The sequence below is a fragment of the Oncorhynchus mykiss genome, chromosome 29 (assembly GCF_057628025.1).
Source record: "Oncorhynchus mykiss isolate SJ-2025 chromosome 29, ASM5762802v1, whole genome shotgun sequence".
NCBI classification, from domain to species: domain Eukaryota; kingdom Metazoa; phylum Chordata; class Actinopteri; order Salmoniformes; family Salmonidae; genus Oncorhynchus; species Oncorhynchus mykiss.
The window spans coordinates 28,387,979-28,406,007 of NC_143050.1; the positions used below are offsets into that span (position 1 = coordinate 28,387,979).

Consider the following 18,029-nt stretch of genomic DNA (forward strand, 5'->3'; position numbering starts at 1 on the left):
TGTACATTTGTATATATATATATATATATATATATATATATTATGTACATTTGTATATGATCACATACTGTGTATAATGTTTGAAATTGTTATGTTTTAGTCAAATATTTTATCTGTTTGGGCTTCTTTCGGTTAATTTGCAGTCTACAAATGATTAGTAATTATGTTCCTGCTCCCAGGCCATACGCTCAAGAGAAAATCGGCCCACGGCTGAATCTAGTTGCTATACATTATGCCTGGTGAACAAGGTTAAGAGACCAATAGGATCCTGCCTTGTTTAGGAATGACCTTCTGACTTAATTAGCACGAGTTGGACTGAAGGGGAACTGGAATGACGCCCCACAGATGGTCACTTAAAGAAGAATGGTTGAAAAAGACACATTTGAAAATACGATGTAACAAGTGGTGGTTTGAATATATCTTCAAGAAGCCACAAGTTTGAGTTTAATTTAGGCTAGTGTGGCAGTACAATTAGTTATTTTTTAGGAATTTCAGGGTGTTGAAATGTTCCTGGTGGATATTGTGCCTGAAAGTGCAAATACAGAATATATTTATTTCAGGAATGTATTGTGGTTTTTTAAATCATAATTTGGTTCGCTGTATTTTCAGCTCACCTTCCAGTGCTGGGGATTGTAGCTGTTGGGTCTGGCTTAGCCCTCATCATTTTTGGAATCTCCAGCTTCCTCATTTACAGGTGAGTTGTTTTGTTCACGCAGGCTTGTGCTCTGAAGACGGAGTAGTTGAAATAAACATCTTTCATCTTGGAGGGAGGGGTAGATGGAGAGAGAGAGAGCGATAGAGAGTGAGATATTTATTTATAAGGAACACAAAGGTGCCAGCATGGAATTGACATGACTGTTGCCAGGAGCAACTGCTCAGCAGCTGATGGTGCAGAAGTATGTCAGTTGCCAAGGCAAACTCCGTTACACTACCTGGCCTAAATACAGTGCCTTCAGAAAGTATTCACACTTTTTTCACATTTTGTTGTTACAGCCTGAATTTAAAATGGATTCCATTGAGCATTGTTTTGCCACTGACCAAATACCCCATAATGTCAAAGTGGAATTGTGTTTTTAAAATTATATATAGATTTTTGAATCTCTGTACCCCACACATACAATTATCTGTAAAGTCCCTCAGTTGAGCAGTGAATTTCATACACAGATTGTACCACACAGAGCAGGGAGGTTTTTCCAATGCCTCGCAAAGAAGGTATAAAAATTTGACATTGACTATACCTTTAAGCATTGTGAAGTTATTAATTACACTTTGGATGGTGTGTCAATACACCCAGTCACTACAAAGATACAGGCGTCCTTCCTAACTCAGTTGCCGGAGAGAAAGGAGACCGCTCAGGGATTTCACCAAGAGGCCAATGGTGAATTTAAAACAGTTACAAAGTGTAATCATCCAGGCTGTATCACATCCGGCCGTGATTGGGAGTACCATAGGGCGGCGCACAATTGGCCCAGCGTCGCCATTTGCAAATAAGAATTTGGCTGTGATAGGAGAAAACTGAGGATGGATCAACAACATTGTAGTTACTCCACAATACAAACCTAATTGACAGAGTGAAATGAAGGAAGCCTGTACAGAATAAAAAATATTCCAAAACATGCATCCTGTTCACAAGGTACTAAATTAATACTGTGAAAAATGTGACAGCGTTATATTTGAGGCAAATCCAATACAACACATTGAGTACCACTCAACATATTTTCAAGCATAGTGGTGGCTGCATCATGCTATGGGTATGGACTGGGTAGTTTTTCAGGATAAAAAATTAACTGAATGTTGCTAAGCACAGGCAAAATCCTAGAGGAAACCCTGGTTCAGTCTGCTTTCCACCAGACACTGGGAGATTAATTTAACTTTCAGCAGGACAATAACCTAAAGTTACAGTTTTGACTTGAATCTGCTTGAAAATCTATACCAAGACCGAAAAAGGTTGTTTTAGCAAGGATCAACAAACAGTTGAATGTTGAAAAGAAAAATGGGCAATCCAGGTGTGGTAAGCTCTTAGAGACTTCCCAGAAAGACTCACAGCTGTAATTGCTGCCAAAGGTGCTTCTACAAAGTATTGACTCAGGGGTGGGAATACTTATGTACAGTTGAAGTCGGAAGTTTACGTACACCCTAGCCAAATACATTTAAACTCAGTTTTTCACAGTTCCTGACATTTAATCCTCGTAAACAATTTCCTGTCTTAGTTCAGTTAGGATCACCACTTTATTTTAAGAATGCGAAATGTCAGAATAATAGTAGAGAGAATGATTTATTTCAGGTTTTATTTCTTTCATCACATTCCCAGTAGGTCAGAAGTTTACATACACACAATTAGTATTTGGTAGCATTGCCTTTACATTGTTTAACTTGGGTCAAACGTTTTGTGTAATCTTCCACAAGCTTCCCACAGTAAGTTGGGTGAATTTTGGCCCATTCCTCCTGACAGAGCTGGTGTAACTGAGTCAGGTTTGTAGGTCTCTTTGCCTCCACACGCTTTTTCAGTCCTGCCCACCAATTTTCTATAGGATTGAAGTTAGGGCTTTGTGATGGCCACTCCAATACCTTGACTTTGTTGTCCTTAAGCCATTTTGCCACAATTTTGGAAGTATGCTTGGGGTCATTGTCCATTTGGAAGACCCATTTGCGACCCAGCTTTAACTTCCTGACTGATGTCTTGAGATGTTGCTTCAATATATCCACATAATTTTCCTACCTCATGACGCCATCTATTTTGTGAACTGCACCAGTCCCTCCTGCAGCAGAGCACCCCCACAACATGATGCTGCCACCCCCGTGCTTCACGGTTGGGATGGTGTTCTTCAGCTTGCAAGCCTCCCCCTTTTCCCTCCAAACATAACAATGGTCCTTATGGCCAAACGGTTCTATTTTTGTTTCATCAGACCAGAGGACATTTCTTCAAAAGTACGATCTTTGTCCCCATGTGCAGTTGCAAACCGTAGTCTGGCTTTTTTATGGCGGTTTTGGAGCAGTGGCTTCTTCCTTGCTGAGCGGCCTTTCAGGTTATGTCGATATAGGACTCGTTTTACTGTGGATATAGATACTTTTGTCCCTGTTTCCTCCAGCATCTTCACAAGGTCTATTGCTGTTGTTCTGGGATTGATTTGCACTTTTCGCACCAAAGTACATTCATCTCTAGGAGACAGAAGGTGTCTTCTTTCTGAGCAGTATGGCGGCTGCTGAAGCTGGTCCCATGGTGTTTATACTTGCGTACTATTGTTTGTACAGATGAACGTGGTACCTTCAGGCGTTTGGAAATTTCTCCAATGGATGAACCAAACTTGTGGATTTCTTTTGATTTTCCCATGATGTCAAGCAAAGAGGCAGTGAGTTTGAAGGTAGGCCTTGAAATACATCCACAGGTACACCTCCAATTGACTCAAATTATGTCAATTAGCCTATTAGCCTATCAGAAGCTTCTAAAGCCATTACATAATGTTCTGGAATTTTCCAAGCTGTTTAAAGGCACAGTCAACTTAGTGTATGTAAACTTCTGACCCACTGGAATTGTGATACAGTGAATTATAAGTGAAATAATCTGTCTGTAAACAATTGTGGAATAATTACTTGTGTCATGCACAAAGTAGATGCACTAACTGACTTGCCAAAACTATAGTTCGTTAATTAACAAGAAATTTGTGGAGAGGTTGAAAAACGAGTTTTAATGACTCCAACCTAAGTGTATGTAAACTTCCGACTTCAACTGTACATACATACTCATTCAAGGGTTATCTTTATTTTTACTATTTTCTACATTGTAGAAAAGTAATGAAGACATCAAAACTATGGATAACACATATGGAATCATGTGAGATATTTTTCTGTGAGATATTTTTGTATTTCATTTCAAATAAATTAGCAAATAATTCTAAACACATTTTCACCTTGTCATTATGTGGTATTGTGTGTAGATGGGTGAGGAAAAACATTTGATTTAATCCATTTTGAATTTGGCCTGAAACACAGCAAAACGTGTAATAAGTCCAGGGGAATGTATACTTTCTGAAGGCACTGTAGTTGTAACGCCTGCATCGTTACACTCGCATAATAATCATTAACACGTTACTTTGTTATTATTCTTTACACTGAATGTAGACTGAGATCTTTGGATGTTCTCCACTCACATTGTCTTGAACTTTGTGAACTGATCTAGAGTTGTAGTGAGTTTTCAGAAATAAGTTATAGTTTTGCATAATTGGCTTTTTAATTGCGGTGGCAAAAAAAACCCGCCCGTGTGCTTATGCATCTGCTGGAAAAATAATTGGTACTCTGAACCCTGTCTATCTAGAGAAACATGGGAATGTTTGCGCTTGCTCTTCATGCAGTTGGAGTTTTGAGCTGTAAATAAAAGCATCTGCTGTCACCCCAAATATTGATGTTAATATTGTCCGTCACAGGTGGAACCTTGATAATTCATATTAATTATGTTTTAAATATTAAAACATTAATTTGCCTCTCTATTTGTCAGGATGTTAATGACCAAATCTTTATCTTTCCTTATCACAGTTTCTTTAAAATGTATGCCTGGGCCTCCCGGGTGGCGCAGTGGTCTAGGGGTCTGTGCCACCAGAGACTCTGGGTTCGCGCCCAGGCTCTGTCGCAGCCGGCCACGACCGGGAGGTCCGTGGGGCGACGCACAATTGGCCTAGTCTTGTCCGGGTTAGAGAGGGTTTGGCCGGTAGGGATATCCTTGTCTCATCGCGCACCAGCGACTCCTGTGGCGGGCGCAGTGCACGCTAACCAGGTCGCCAGGTGCACAGTGTTTCCTTCGACACATTGGTGCGGTTGGCTTCCGGGTTGGATGCGCTCTGTGTTAAGAAGCAGTGCGGCTTGGTTGGGTTGTGTTTCGGAGGACGAATGGCTTTCGACCTTCGTCTCTCCCGAGCCTGTATGGGAGTTGTAGCGATGAGACAAGATAGTAACTACTAACAATTGGATACCACGAAATTGGGGAGAAAAGGGGGTAAAAAAAACAAGTGCATAAAGACATATTTGTGGGGCATTAGCTTTAAATGAAACTCCATGGTTTGGTCATATATGGGGTTCTCTTATACCAAATGTGAACACACATTCTCTCACGGACGTCACCATTTATTGTGTGATTTTCTTCCATGTGTATCGTGCACCATTCAAAGGAGGGTCAGCTTAGCTTTCTAATGACGTCTGACTAGGGTTTAAATGTGTGTGCAGTGTGAGGGGGAAGTTGAGCAGAACCTACTAGGCTATGTAGTTTAATGGAGAGTTGGTCCAGCAAAGGTATTCACATATGGGATTTATGAAACAATAGAGCTAGTGTGGAGCCCCACACTCTGGTGCTGCGGCTGCCAGAGGCCTGCAAACGAAGGCCTTTAAATAGAAAAATACTTTTTGGGAAGAGATAATTGGTTTAATGGTGTTTCCTGCCCTGAAAGGTTGCGCTGCTCCCCTGCAATGATGTGAAATTTCCATTCTTCCATACGGGCACAGTCCAGAGAGCTTATATACCCACCGGCATGGAACAAATAACGTTACAAAATGGATTGTTTGTTGATTTGTGTATCTGGTTTTTGTTTTTACTAATTGTATCTGATCAGACACCAACTTATCTTGTAGTTCTTATTGTTGTTTGGTACAACTTATGTCTGTTTTTGAAGTTTCTGAATTCAAACCCTATTAAAAACAGAATTTAAAACAGTTTCCTGATTAGTCAAGGAGTCACTTGAAAGCCCAGTGCCTTTTTTTAATACTCTAAACTGCCTGGAATGCAGGGCCATGGAGGTTTTCAATGTTAGGACCCAGCGAAAGGTTTTTGGACTGTTTGACTTGAAAATGTGCTCTAAAAGAAACAAATAATAGTCTCTTTTGGGGCCAACTCGGGTGGCTCAGTAGAAGCATAAAATCCACCAATATGCAAACGCAGCAATAATCCACTGCCACCATCTGGAAGTGTTTTACACCTTTTAGATTGGCCTGGAATGTGTGGGCTCTGCTCTTTTCAATGTGTCAAACTAATAAGGATTTCCCCCGCAAAATGCTCACTTTCTCAACATTTGAGCTATGCTTGAGGAAAATAGTTTAATTTTAAAAACATGGACTTTTTGCAGCAAATCGGTGAATGCTGAGAAACACCAGGTCCTGAGAGATCTGCACCAGATGTGTTGATTCACTTGGATATTTTTTTCCAAGTCTCGGAGTGACTGCCAGTTATACTGGTGTTTTAAAAATAACACCAGAAAAAATGTCCTGAAATCAGTGACCTGAAAATTAAAATGTCAATAAATATTTAAGTGGGCTATTTTTGGTCACCCAGAATTTTCTGTTGGCCTGTTAACTTGCAGTTACAGTAACTTGCAGTTCGATCAACATCACGGAGGACGCATTGTAGCGTTACATTATTACAGACTTATTATTCACTATACCACAACTTATATTTGATCATTTTTTTAGTAGAGCTGTTTACAATTCAAACTATACCCTCTGACAGTGTTAGACTACTGAACCCAAATAATTCAACAACTGCATTTAACAGATAGTATCTGAGAAAATATCACTGACAAAAAGATGAATATCTCATTTGAAATGGCAAGTTTCAATTCTGTTGAAAAATCACAAATACATTGCTCATCAGTAATGATTCTGTCATGGCTGATGATTCTGTCATTTCTGTTTCGCCAATCTGATAACAACCATTCCATGCATACTGCATCCACATGTGAGCGTTCAGTTCTGTGCCTTTGTTGTAAACCCCTTTATTAATGTGTCCTCCTGCTGTTCCTGTTGAAGGAAGCTGAAGCTAGAGAAGGAGTTGGCTGGAATGCTGTGGAGGATAAAGTGGGAGGACCTGCAGTTTGAGAGCCCCAACAAATACCCCAAAAAAGCAGGCAGCCGTCTGACCCTCTCACAGGTACGTTTGTCTCTGAAATATCCTGTCAAGACTCAAGAGTTCAAACCAATGAATGGTCTGTAGTATGTTGAATATTAGTCATTCAGAGCAATCTCATATTATGACATGCTGGTTGCCTAAAAGATTTCCTCACAATTTGATCTTAATATTGAATTTCAATTTATCAGTAGTCCTGGCACTGCAGTGCGTCAGAGATTAAGACGTTCTTGTTTCTCTGGCAGATTAGAATTCCATTTTAGTCAGTGAAATGAAAGGCTCATCCTCTCTATAGACCTAAAGTATCACAGAGGATAGATATCTGTCTCTGGGTACTATTATTGGTGTCATTATTGTTTAGTAGCAAACAAAATAGCAAACATGGCATTAACATGTGTTAACATGTCAGTGTCTACATACAGAACATGTTTTACACTGAGAGAGAAACAGAGAAAGACAGAGAAGGAGTGAAAGACGGTCCAAATCATTTGTTAGTTTACACATTCTTGAAAGTCTTCCCAGTGGTTTATTGAAGGTTGCTGGGTTTGCAATGGCAGACTCATATTAAATGATTGTTAAAATATCCCTAAGTCTGGCCCATACATACATACAATTCATATGAAAGAGATTTTGTTTAACAAAGTAATAGCTTGTCAACAAAATGATTGGCACCCCTGTTCTATTTTCATGTTATCTGACCATAGCACCACCTGGAGTTTGATCAACTGCGTTGGCACATTGGATTGGAACCGGTGCTTTGGTCAGGTGACATGAAAATAGAGCTCTTTGGCCACACACGCCAGTGGTGGGTTTGGCGTTGAAAAACAGAAGCATATGCAGAAAAATGTGGTTGTGGATCTTTTTTATGTTTTGTCTTCCACTGGTCCTGGGGCCCTTGTATCATGAACTTTACCAAGTACCAGGATATTTTAGACAAAACCTGGTTGCCTCTGCCAGGAGGCTGACACTTGGCTGCAAGTGGATCTTCTAGCAAGACAGCAACCCCAAGCACTAATCATAATCCACAAAGAAATGGTTAATTGGCCATAAAATCAACATTTTGCCATGGCCATCTTAGTCTCCGGACATGAACAACATTGAAGCCTGTAGTTTGAATTGAAGAGGGCAGTTCATAAGAGCAGAGTAGACCAAATAATATCAAGGATCTGGAATATTCTGTGTGGAGGAATGGTCTAATATCCCTCCCAATGTGTTCTCCAATCTCATACAATTTGTTTCAAAAAGGCTCAGTGTCATTATCCTCACAAGGGGAGAGTGAGAAAATTTAAAACAGGGGTGCTGCTAATTTTTTTAATAATATTTTTATTATTTGTTAAACAAAATCTGTTTCTCTGAGCAATTGTATTAGTATAAAATAACAATTTATATATTTTTTAGCTCAGTATTTGTATTATTTCATAGTCTTTTTTTTGCTCATCTTTATCAAGGGTGCCAATAATTACACACTTACAGTACACATGTACAGGAATTCATGCACACACTTTCTTCATTACAAGTTTTCAGTCCAATTCCTGGGATAAAACTGTGGAAAGCATGTTGATTTTCAAAACTAATGTATTTTCCAGTATGCCATGTGTTGCCAATATTTGCATTATTTACTAATATGTGGTGCATGCTGACACTTAATATATTCCCTCACTCCCTTTTCATTCACCCTGTGCACGCTCGTTCCTACACGTACATCTCCCCAGAATTCTGTTTTGCATATGAAAACATGCCAATTCTTCATTTACCTGGCAAATATACACTGAGCCTTTTTCAAAAATGTTTTGAGATATGAATAAAATGTCAAATCTCTGAAAAGAACTCAATTGTATCAGTGAACGTTGTAGCGTTGCATTGTATATTTGTACATTTAATAATAACCAAACTGAACCTAATTGTAGTGTACCTGAACATTTCTCTGACTGTATCTTATCTGAGAAAGGATACTTGTTACTCCTTCCAGAGAGGCTCCAGCTACGGCTCCTTGATAACTGCCCATGGAAAATATCAGCTATTTGCTAAAACAGGCTATTTTAAGGTAAGGCTTTCTGAGTTCTGATATTTTCAACTCCTGCTCACTCCTTCACACCCACACATGTGCATGCTCACAGAGGAGATGGATAGGAGAGTGGGCGAGCTCCGCAGAGCTCAGCTCAGATGGCTGGTGAGACACAAGAGTGTGGTTCACATCCCACCTCGCAGTCTGGACACCGCTAGCAACTTGTTGTTGTTGTTAATGTTTCTGTTTAACGAGTCTATTGAGAGGGTGGAGGAATATAATATCAATGTCAGGTCTTGAATGTTGATACGTGGCTGTTGGCTACATGTAACAATTTAGTTTGTTCTTCTATTCAACCATATAGGATTATATCCCTATGATCAAGTATCCAACGTTTGTGTATTTTTCTCACTTTTTCTAGTTAGAATTCACACCTTGGATTTGATGGTATTTCTCTGTAGATTGACTTATCTTTACATATCAAAGTGACAGATATAACTCTCCATCTCGGTAGCATAGAACAGATGTTAAATATAGCTGGCATATATACCATACACTATTATATCTACACTATAGTCCACCTATTGTCCCGTGTGTTTTCCCCTTTACCTTTCAAGAATTCTGTGAAAAATATACGTAGATATGTTCCCATTAGCATTATATTTGTCCTTTTCATTCTTCCCAACGAATGGATGCCTGTCCGTCACACAGATCCCATAGATGGTCACATTTAGGTCTCTCCTATTGAATTGTCACAGTCATAGAAAAATAATACTATAGGCCAGGGTTTCCCAAACTCGGTCCTGGGGCCTCGCAGGGGTGCCATTTTGTTTTTGCCCACCACACAGCTGATTCAAATAATCAAAGCTTGATGATGAGTTGATTCTTTGAATGAGCTGTGTAGTGCTAGGGCAAAAACTAAAATGTTCACCCAGGGGGGTGACCCAGGACTGAGTTTGGGAAACCCTACTAAAGAACATATCTCTATAGTCCCAGTACACTACACAGCAGTCTGTCGCTCAACCTGCAGTAGAAGGTTTTTAATCTCCATCTCTTTATCTCTTTGACACAGGGCAACCTGGTGGCCATCAAACATGTGAACAAGAAGAGGATCGAGCTGACCAGACAAGTGCTGTTCGAGCTCAAACATGTAAGTCCAGACCAGTACCCAATGTTTTACTGTGTATGTCTGCTGTTATTACTTAAAGTTATTGTCATAAAGTCTGGTGGGTTGTTTAGCTCCTTACTGCCTCACTGCAGAGGGGTATCCATTCCTGAAGCGTTTGTTAAGATTAGTCTTTTCCCTCTTATACGTCATTGATGATTTAGTGTTATTGGCTGCTATAGAGACCACTCACCTGATTTCCCCAGGTTTGAACCAGTCACCGATGAAAGGACTTGGGTCTAAACTAGTAAACAGTCTGACCCTCCTGGACTAGAGTTGAATGTCCCTTTACCCGGGCCCTGCCTCATGTTGTTTTAGGCGAGCATGCCTCTGTTTATGACCCCTCTGCAGCAGCAGTATTAGAATGAGGCTCTCCCACTGAGGTGGTAAAACCAGTGTGGGCATTGGGGGGTGTGTGCTGAATCATTACCAAGTTGTTCGAAGGAGGGCCTCTTTCACGCCGCTACAAGAGATGTCTTATTACTGAACCTGTACTGCTGCTGTTAAAGACTCAGATCCTCAAACGTCCTCCAACATCAGCTGCAACAGCTGTGGATGAAGAAAATGATCTCCATTTTGGGAATTACTTTTTATGAGACAGTGACAGAGAAATGTGTGGGGGGGGGGGGGGGGGGGGAAAGAATACATCCGACTTGAAACACGATGTGGGAAAGACAAAACATTGCTGAAACATATTAGTTTGAGGCTAATGAAAGGCCAGACGTTAGTCAGTGCTATTATCGGATCTCTGGGTCTGTATTAATTGAGTTATCATCTGTGCCATGGATAAGGCTCTGGGCAGCCTAGCCCCCACCCCCTCGCTCTCTCGCTCTGAACTGTGGCCCAGTGGATGGGAAGGCCCTGGATGCCTCTACTCAGCGATGGCGGGTGGGCGGCGCACTCAGGAGAGACACCAGTCTGAGCTGGCTGCTCATCAGACGCCCCAGGGACCTGATCGGCTGTCAGTTCCCCGCTCATGAAAGAGCCGACCAGATGAGGGAGAGAGGGGCCTGCCAATGGAAACTTAACCGTTTGTCTTTGAGGCTATCCTCCCCCTCTTCTCTCCTATCCTCCCTTTGCTAGTGTTCCGCAGGGGAAATTATATAGGCCAAAGGGTATGCTAACTTCTCCTGAGCTGTGAAACAGGAGCAACTGACTCCCTGGTTTTGGTGTTTCAGCAGCTGTCACTCACCTCTGTTAGTGAATCGGCCCCAAACCAAAACACACTGTACAGGTTATTCTCACTGTTTTTGGAAGTTTCACACTGCTCCGAGATATTATGTACATCCTCCCTGCCAGGGCATGGATGTATTGAAACAGAGAGGATGTGTGGACTGGATTCAATTTCGCTCTGTTGTTTATACATACACATCATATGGAACTTTTAAATACAGAGCACGCAACGCTTTCCTATGTGACAAGCCCGAACATCATTTATAGGATTTTGTTTTGTATGCTTTTATTTGACATGATTCATTTTTGGATGAGATCCCAGGTTGTAAAAAGAGGACATGGAATTAATGATCATTTTCCATGTAGTGCCTTTTACACGTTTGACTGCTATGCACTCATATTAGAGCCAGTACCTCCTTTCAACACCTCTGCATTTTTTCACATGCTGTAAGTTCCCACAACACTGCCTCATTCATAACCTCCCGGCCCAAGTTATTCACATGCACGTGTCAACTGGATGGCCAATGAGGGAATGCTATACTCAACGTGTAGAAAAGACACTGTACCAAAACCTGCACGCTGTAAATGGACTATTCTGAGGGGGTGCTTTTTTTGGGGTTGCATTTCTAGAAAGGAAAAACCATATCTATTGCCATATGAGAGAGAGAGATTTGAATGTCAATTTGTTTGTTTACAGATGAGAGATGTGCAGTTCAATCATTTAACCAGATTCATCGGTGCCTGCATTGACCCTCCCAACAACTGCATAGTGACTGAATATTGTCCCAGAGGTAGTCTTCAGGTAAGATCTCACAATCATTCCGTTTAATGGCATTTCAATTGTGTTTGCATGTTTTGCCAAGTAGAATCACTTGGACCAACTAGAATATTGAAATGACCATTCGGTGTGGTCTTGCTAATTTTATTATTCATTCAAATGATGGATACGTTATGTGAGGGGCGGCAGGGTAGCCTAGTGGTTAGAGCGTTGGACTAGTAACCGGAAGGTTGCAAGTTCAAACCCCCGAGCTGACAAGAATCTGTTGTTCTGCCCCTGAACAGGCAGTTCACCCACTGTTCCTAGGCTGTCATTGAAAATAAGAATTTGTTCTTAACTGACTTGCCTAGTTAAATAAAGGTTAAAAAAAAATAAAAAATTGTGAAACATGTCAATTAGAGTGATGTCAGCTGAAAATTGTACTTCTACTTCCAGGACATTTTGGAGAATGAGAGCATCAATCTGGACTGGATGTTCCGCTATTCACTCATCAACGACATAGTCAAGGTATGTGTCCTGTTTGACAGCAGCCAACAATACATGTACTACGATTGTAACTGCGGTTGGGTACCTTATTAGGGCGGCGCACAATTGACGTCGTCCGGGTTAGGGGAGGGTTTGGCCGGGGTAGGCTATCATTGTAAATAAGAATTTGTTCTTAACTGACTTGCCTAGTTAAATAAAGGTTCAATAAGAATGTCTAATGAATATTAGAGAGAGTAGGTATTGATTTAGCACATGTGGATGTGTGAAACTTACTTCTCAGGCTGAAGTGTCCCCACTTACACCAGCGAATAGCAAGGTTTTTGCGTGGCGCCGACTCGTAACACGTTTCAGGAGGTCGGTCACATGTGCTAGCAAGACAGAGGTCTTGGGTTCGAGCCTCGTCATGAGCTAAATCAGGAGGAGGTGTTGCTCACTAATCAAGCAGTGTGACGCCCTTTACATTGGCATCACACTTAGTATGACCGAAAACTTCACTCTGGTCTCATAGACTAGAAGTAACATAGTAAATTTAAATCCGGGACACTTAAATTAGTATGATATGTTATGTTTGGTGTGGTTACATAAGTCATACGGTTACTTAAGGCAAAACCAGCAGTGGCTTGGCGTATAACAGGAACGTCTAGCTACCCAAAGGTTGAGTGCTTGAATCTCATTACGGACCACCTTAGCATATTAGGTAATTAGTAACTTTGCAACTATTTAATACTTTCTAGCTACTTTCGAACTTTTTAACATGTTAGCTAACCCTTCCCCCACACATAATTTTTTCTTGGTAGTCTTAAACAAATTTACTTTGAAACTAAAGTATACACCTCACACACATGGTTATGGGCTTTAAAAAAAGAAGACGCCTGTAGCATGTCAGATATAGAGTTGAAATGTATTACATTTAGAATTTTCATCCCAATATTACATTTTATATACAGGATCAGTCAAGTGTTTGGACACCTACTGATTCAAGGGTTTTTCTTAATTTTTTACTATTTTCTACATTGTAGAAGTGTAGTGAATACATCAAAACTATTAAATAACACATATGGAATCATGTAGTAACCACAAGTGTTAAACAACTCAAAATATAGTTTATATTTGAGTTTATTGATGACAACTTTGCACACTCTTGGCATTCTCTCAACCAACTACATGAGGTAGTCACCTGGAATGCATTTCAATTAACAGGTGTGCCTTGTTAAAAGTACATTTGTGGAATTTCTTTCCTTAATGCATTTGACCTAATCAGTTGTGTTGTGACATGGTAGGGGTGGTATACAAAAGATAGCCCAATTTGGTAAAAGACCAAGTCCATGTTATGGCAAGAACAGCTAAAATAAGCACAGAGAAACGACAGTTCATCATTACTTTAAGACATGAAGGTTCGTCAATACGGAAAATTTCAAGAACTTTGAAGGTTTCTTCAAGTGCAGTCGCAAAAACCATCATGCGCTATGAAAGGAAGACCTGAGTCACCTCTGCTGTAGAGGATACGTTCATTAGAATTACCAGACTCAGAAATTGCAGCCCAAATAAATGATTCATAGAGTTCAAGTAACAGACACATCTCAACATCAACTGTTCAGAGGAATCCGGTCTTCATGGTTGAATTGCTGCAAAGAAACCCCTACTAAAGGACACCAATAATAAGAAGAGGCTTGCTTGGGCCAAGAAACACGAGCAATGGACATTAGACAGGTGGAAATCTGTCTTTTGGTATGATGAGTCCAAATGTTGGATTTTTGGCTCCAACCGCTGTGTCTTTGTGAGAGTAGGTGGACAGATGATCTTCGCATGTGTTGTGCCCACCATAAAGCATGGAGGAGGAGGTGTGATGGTGTGGGGGTGCTTTGCTGGTGACACTGTCAGTGATTTATTTAGAATTCAAGGCACACTTAACCAGCATGGCTACCATAGTATTCTACACTGATACGCCATTCCATCTGGTTTGCGTTTAGTGGGACTATCATTTGTTTTTCAACAGAACAATGACCCAACAAACCTCCAGGCAGTGTAAGGGCTATTTGATCAAGAAGGAGAGTGATATAGTGCTGCATCAGATGACCTGGCCTTCACAATCACTTGACCTCAACCCAATTGAGATGGTTTGGGATGAGTTGGACCGCAGAGTGAAGGAAAAGTAGCCAACAAGAGCTCCACGTATGTGGGAATTCCTTCGAGACTGTTGGAAAAGCATTCCTCATAAAGCTGGTTGAGAGAATGCCGGGTGTGCAAAGCTGTCATCAAGGCAGCTTTGAAAAATCTAAAATATATTTAGATTTGTTTCTAACTTTTTTTTTGTTACTACATGATTCCATGTGTGTTATTTTATAGTTTTGATGTCTTCAATATTATTCTACAATGTAGAAAATGGTAAAAATACAGAAAAACCCTTGAATGAGTAGGTATATCCAAGCTTTTGACTGGTACTGTACATCACACAAGACTGACATATAATACAACCGTTCTACAAAGAAACACCAGAGTTTTGGCGGCTTTTCAAAATGATGTTGAGTAATTAAGGAATTCTTAACATTTAACATTCCACCCATGAGGCCCCTAGCTCGTTTGACTGCAGGAAAGGACTACCCCTTTAACCCAACTCTTAACCGTAACCCTAGCCTTGCTAACGTCACCCACCTAGCTAGCGTTAGCCACCTACCTAATATAAGCCACAAAAAAATTGGAATTTGTAACATATTATACGCATTGTAAATGTAACATATTGTACGAATTGCAATTTGTAACATATCATACAAATTGTAACATCATATGTAATGTAACATTTCATGCTACAGGGAAACAGATTTACATTTACTATGTTACATCTACCCCTGAGTCCAGGTTGAAAACTTAGAAAGCGACATAATGACAACCTCGCTACAAAATTCCTTCCGCTTAATCAAATGTAATCATCCATGTATTTTCAATAATTATTTTTACCCTGCTTATTTTTTTATGTGAATCATGGAGGAAATTAACCAAATTACTGTTAAAATAACAGTCCGTCAAGCTGTCAACAACAGGGACTTTCTAACAAGCAAAAGGCACTATAAGCCACATTCTGACATATGCTCCTACAAATACTAGACATATATACATTTTTTTAACTAGGCAAGTCAGTTAAGAACAAATTCTTATTTTCAATGACGGCCTAGGAACAGTGGGTTAACTGTCTGTTCAGGGGCAGAACGACAGATTTGTACCTTGTCAGCTCGGGGATTTGAACTTGCAACCTTCCGGTTACTAGCCCAACGCTCTAACCACTAGGCTACCCTGCCGCCCCATGACAGTGCACTTTTTGTGTCCCCGTAGGAATTAGATTTCCCATGTGAAATGTACTACTTGAAACACTTAGCTCCGTGCAGAATTTCCATCACATTTCCATTTCGATCAAACTCAAAACACATTATTTCCACATGATCAGATGTGTATGTTTTCATGTGTGCTATACTGGAGGACATTTCTTTTTGAACAGTCAATTTAATGCTTGCTTCGTCAGGGAATGAACTATCTTCACAACAGCTACATTGGCTCCCATGGAAATCTGAAGTCATCTAATTGTGTGGTGGACAGTCGATTTGTGTTGAAAATTACGGATTACGGCCTGGCCAGTTTCCGTTCATCATGTGAAAATGACGACTCGCACGCACTCTATGCAAGTAGGTCAACATTGCCAGCCGAGGTGATCACTTTGCCTCTTCACCAATGGAAGACAACAAAATGGAGGATTGGATAAAGGAGAAGATGCTCAGTGGTTAATGTGAGTTTGTTGTGTTTCCAGAGAAGCTGTGGACGGCCCCTGAGTTGTTGATCTACGACAGACACCCTCCACAGGGCACCCAGAAAGGAGACGTGTACAGCTTTGGCATCATACTCCAGGAGATAGCCCTGAGGAATGGACCCTTCTATGTGGACGGCATGGATCTGAGCCCCAAAGGTAAAACTAATTATGCTAATAAATGCAGGTTGGCATTTATTGTAATGACTCATGTACTGGAGGCAGCTCTGCAGAGTGGTCACTAACTGGCACAGCCACAAAGTCATCAAATTTTAAACCTAACCTTAACCACTCTGCTAACCCTAATGCCTAACCCTTAACATGAATTAAGACCAAAAAGACTAACCTTTTTGCCCCATTTCCTCCTTAATGCATGTTCCCTAATGCATAAAGAAAATCATCTTCCGGGTTGGACCACTCCAGTCCTTGGCTCAAGGGCTGCAGTACTGCTGGTTTCAGTTCTCCCTAGGACTTTATGGATCAATCAATTTCCCAGAGACTGCAGTGCGCACGCACACACACGAACACACACACACACACACACACACACACACACACACACACACACACACACACACACACACACACACACACACTAACACTCCCCTATCTTGACTACTGCAGAGATAGTGCAGAAGGTGCGTAACGGCCAGAAGCCTTACTTCCGGCCCACCACAGACAACAGCTGCCACTGTGAGGAGCTGACCATCCTGATGGACAGCTGCTGGGCCGAGGACCCCGTCGAGCGGCCTGACTTTAGCCATATCAAGATCTACATCACCAAACTCAACAAGTGAGCACTGATCACCACCATGCCCAAAATGGCTGCCTAGCTCCTCCATGTAGATCATATTTTCTTTGGATTTATTTTTATCAAGATGTTTGAAAAGGAGAATGGAGGAAATAATTGAAAGAAGTTGATATTATCAAGAGATGCTAGAAAAGGGAATAGCATTAATATAAATAAGATGAAAGAAAGTGGTGCTGCTTATCACACACAAATAATTTCAGATCAGAGCGATAGGAAGTCTTCATCCTCCACAAGTGTGGAGTTTATATTTATCTTGTTGTTCTTCATGGCCTACCCCATGCATTATTCAGATGCATATTTTGGTTTCTGTGTGGGTGCGTGTTCCCTTGAGCTGGGCAGACCTGTCACAGAAGGAGAAATATGTGATCTACCTGCTGATCAAAATCCAGAAAACCTTGAAGATGTGGAGTGACCTCTGCAACCAAGAAAACCAAGTGCTTTATGAGCCGTGGGAGGAAATCAGACCCTGGTGTTTGTTTTGTCACCGGATCAAGCTTTCAGGGCCATACTCCTTTTCCCTACAACACCCCCACTATCAGATGTGTCCCCTTGCTGCAGAACTGTTTTCATGTCATTCAACGCTTCTGTATTTCTTACAAGTACGAAGGCTGTTTGTTTTGGCGAGTTAGACGTACTCCGTTTGAATTCTGACAGTTGTGACAGGGAGATCACAACACAGGTTGTGGTTCATTATATTGACTGGCGGCTTGGCCGTGTGGCTCAAAGCAGGGCTCTGGATCGGTCTGTCTGTCACGTTAACATATAGCCACTGGCACCACTAGCCTCAGTGATACTTCTGGCCAATTCCACTGGCCTGAGGTAAGAGAGACATGATTGATACCACTCAGAAGCACTTGATTTCATTACGTAAATATATTTTATTGACGTAGTGGCTGATGGCGTGTTATTTTTGGTGTGTGAAGCACTGGCTGAAG

General features: G+C 41.0%; 1 protein-coding gene across 4 annotated transcripts in view; it reads left to right on the forward strand.

The window, feature by feature from the left end:
• Positions 1–18,029, forward strand: part of LOC100136307 (atrial natriuretic peptide receptor 2) — a 47,036-nt gene that overhangs the window by 16,612 nt on the left and 12,395 nt on the right. For 2 of the 4 annotated variants that reach the window (XM_090226949.1, XM_090226950.1), the window contains 9 exons: positions 610–694; positions 6,787–6,907; positions 8,832–8,927; positions 9,961–10,038; positions 11,924–12,028; positions 12,440–12,511; positions 16,005–16,164; positions 16,287–16,442; positions 16,908–17,076. In XM_090226949.1, the coding sequence (XP_090083075.1) occupies positions 610–694; positions 6,787–6,907; positions 8,832–8,927; positions 9,961–10,038; positions 11,924–12,028; positions 12,440–12,511; positions 16,005–16,164; positions 16,287–16,442; positions 16,908–17,076 (1,042 nt within the window). The remainder of the gene's footprint in view (positions 1–609; positions 695–6,786; positions 6,908–8,831; positions 8,928–9,960; positions 10,039–11,923; positions 12,029–12,439; positions 12,512–16,004; positions 16,165–16,286; positions 16,443–16,907; positions 17,077–18,029) is intronic. The other 2 variants (XM_021590867.3, XM_090226951.1) reach the window with 1 other exon arrangement.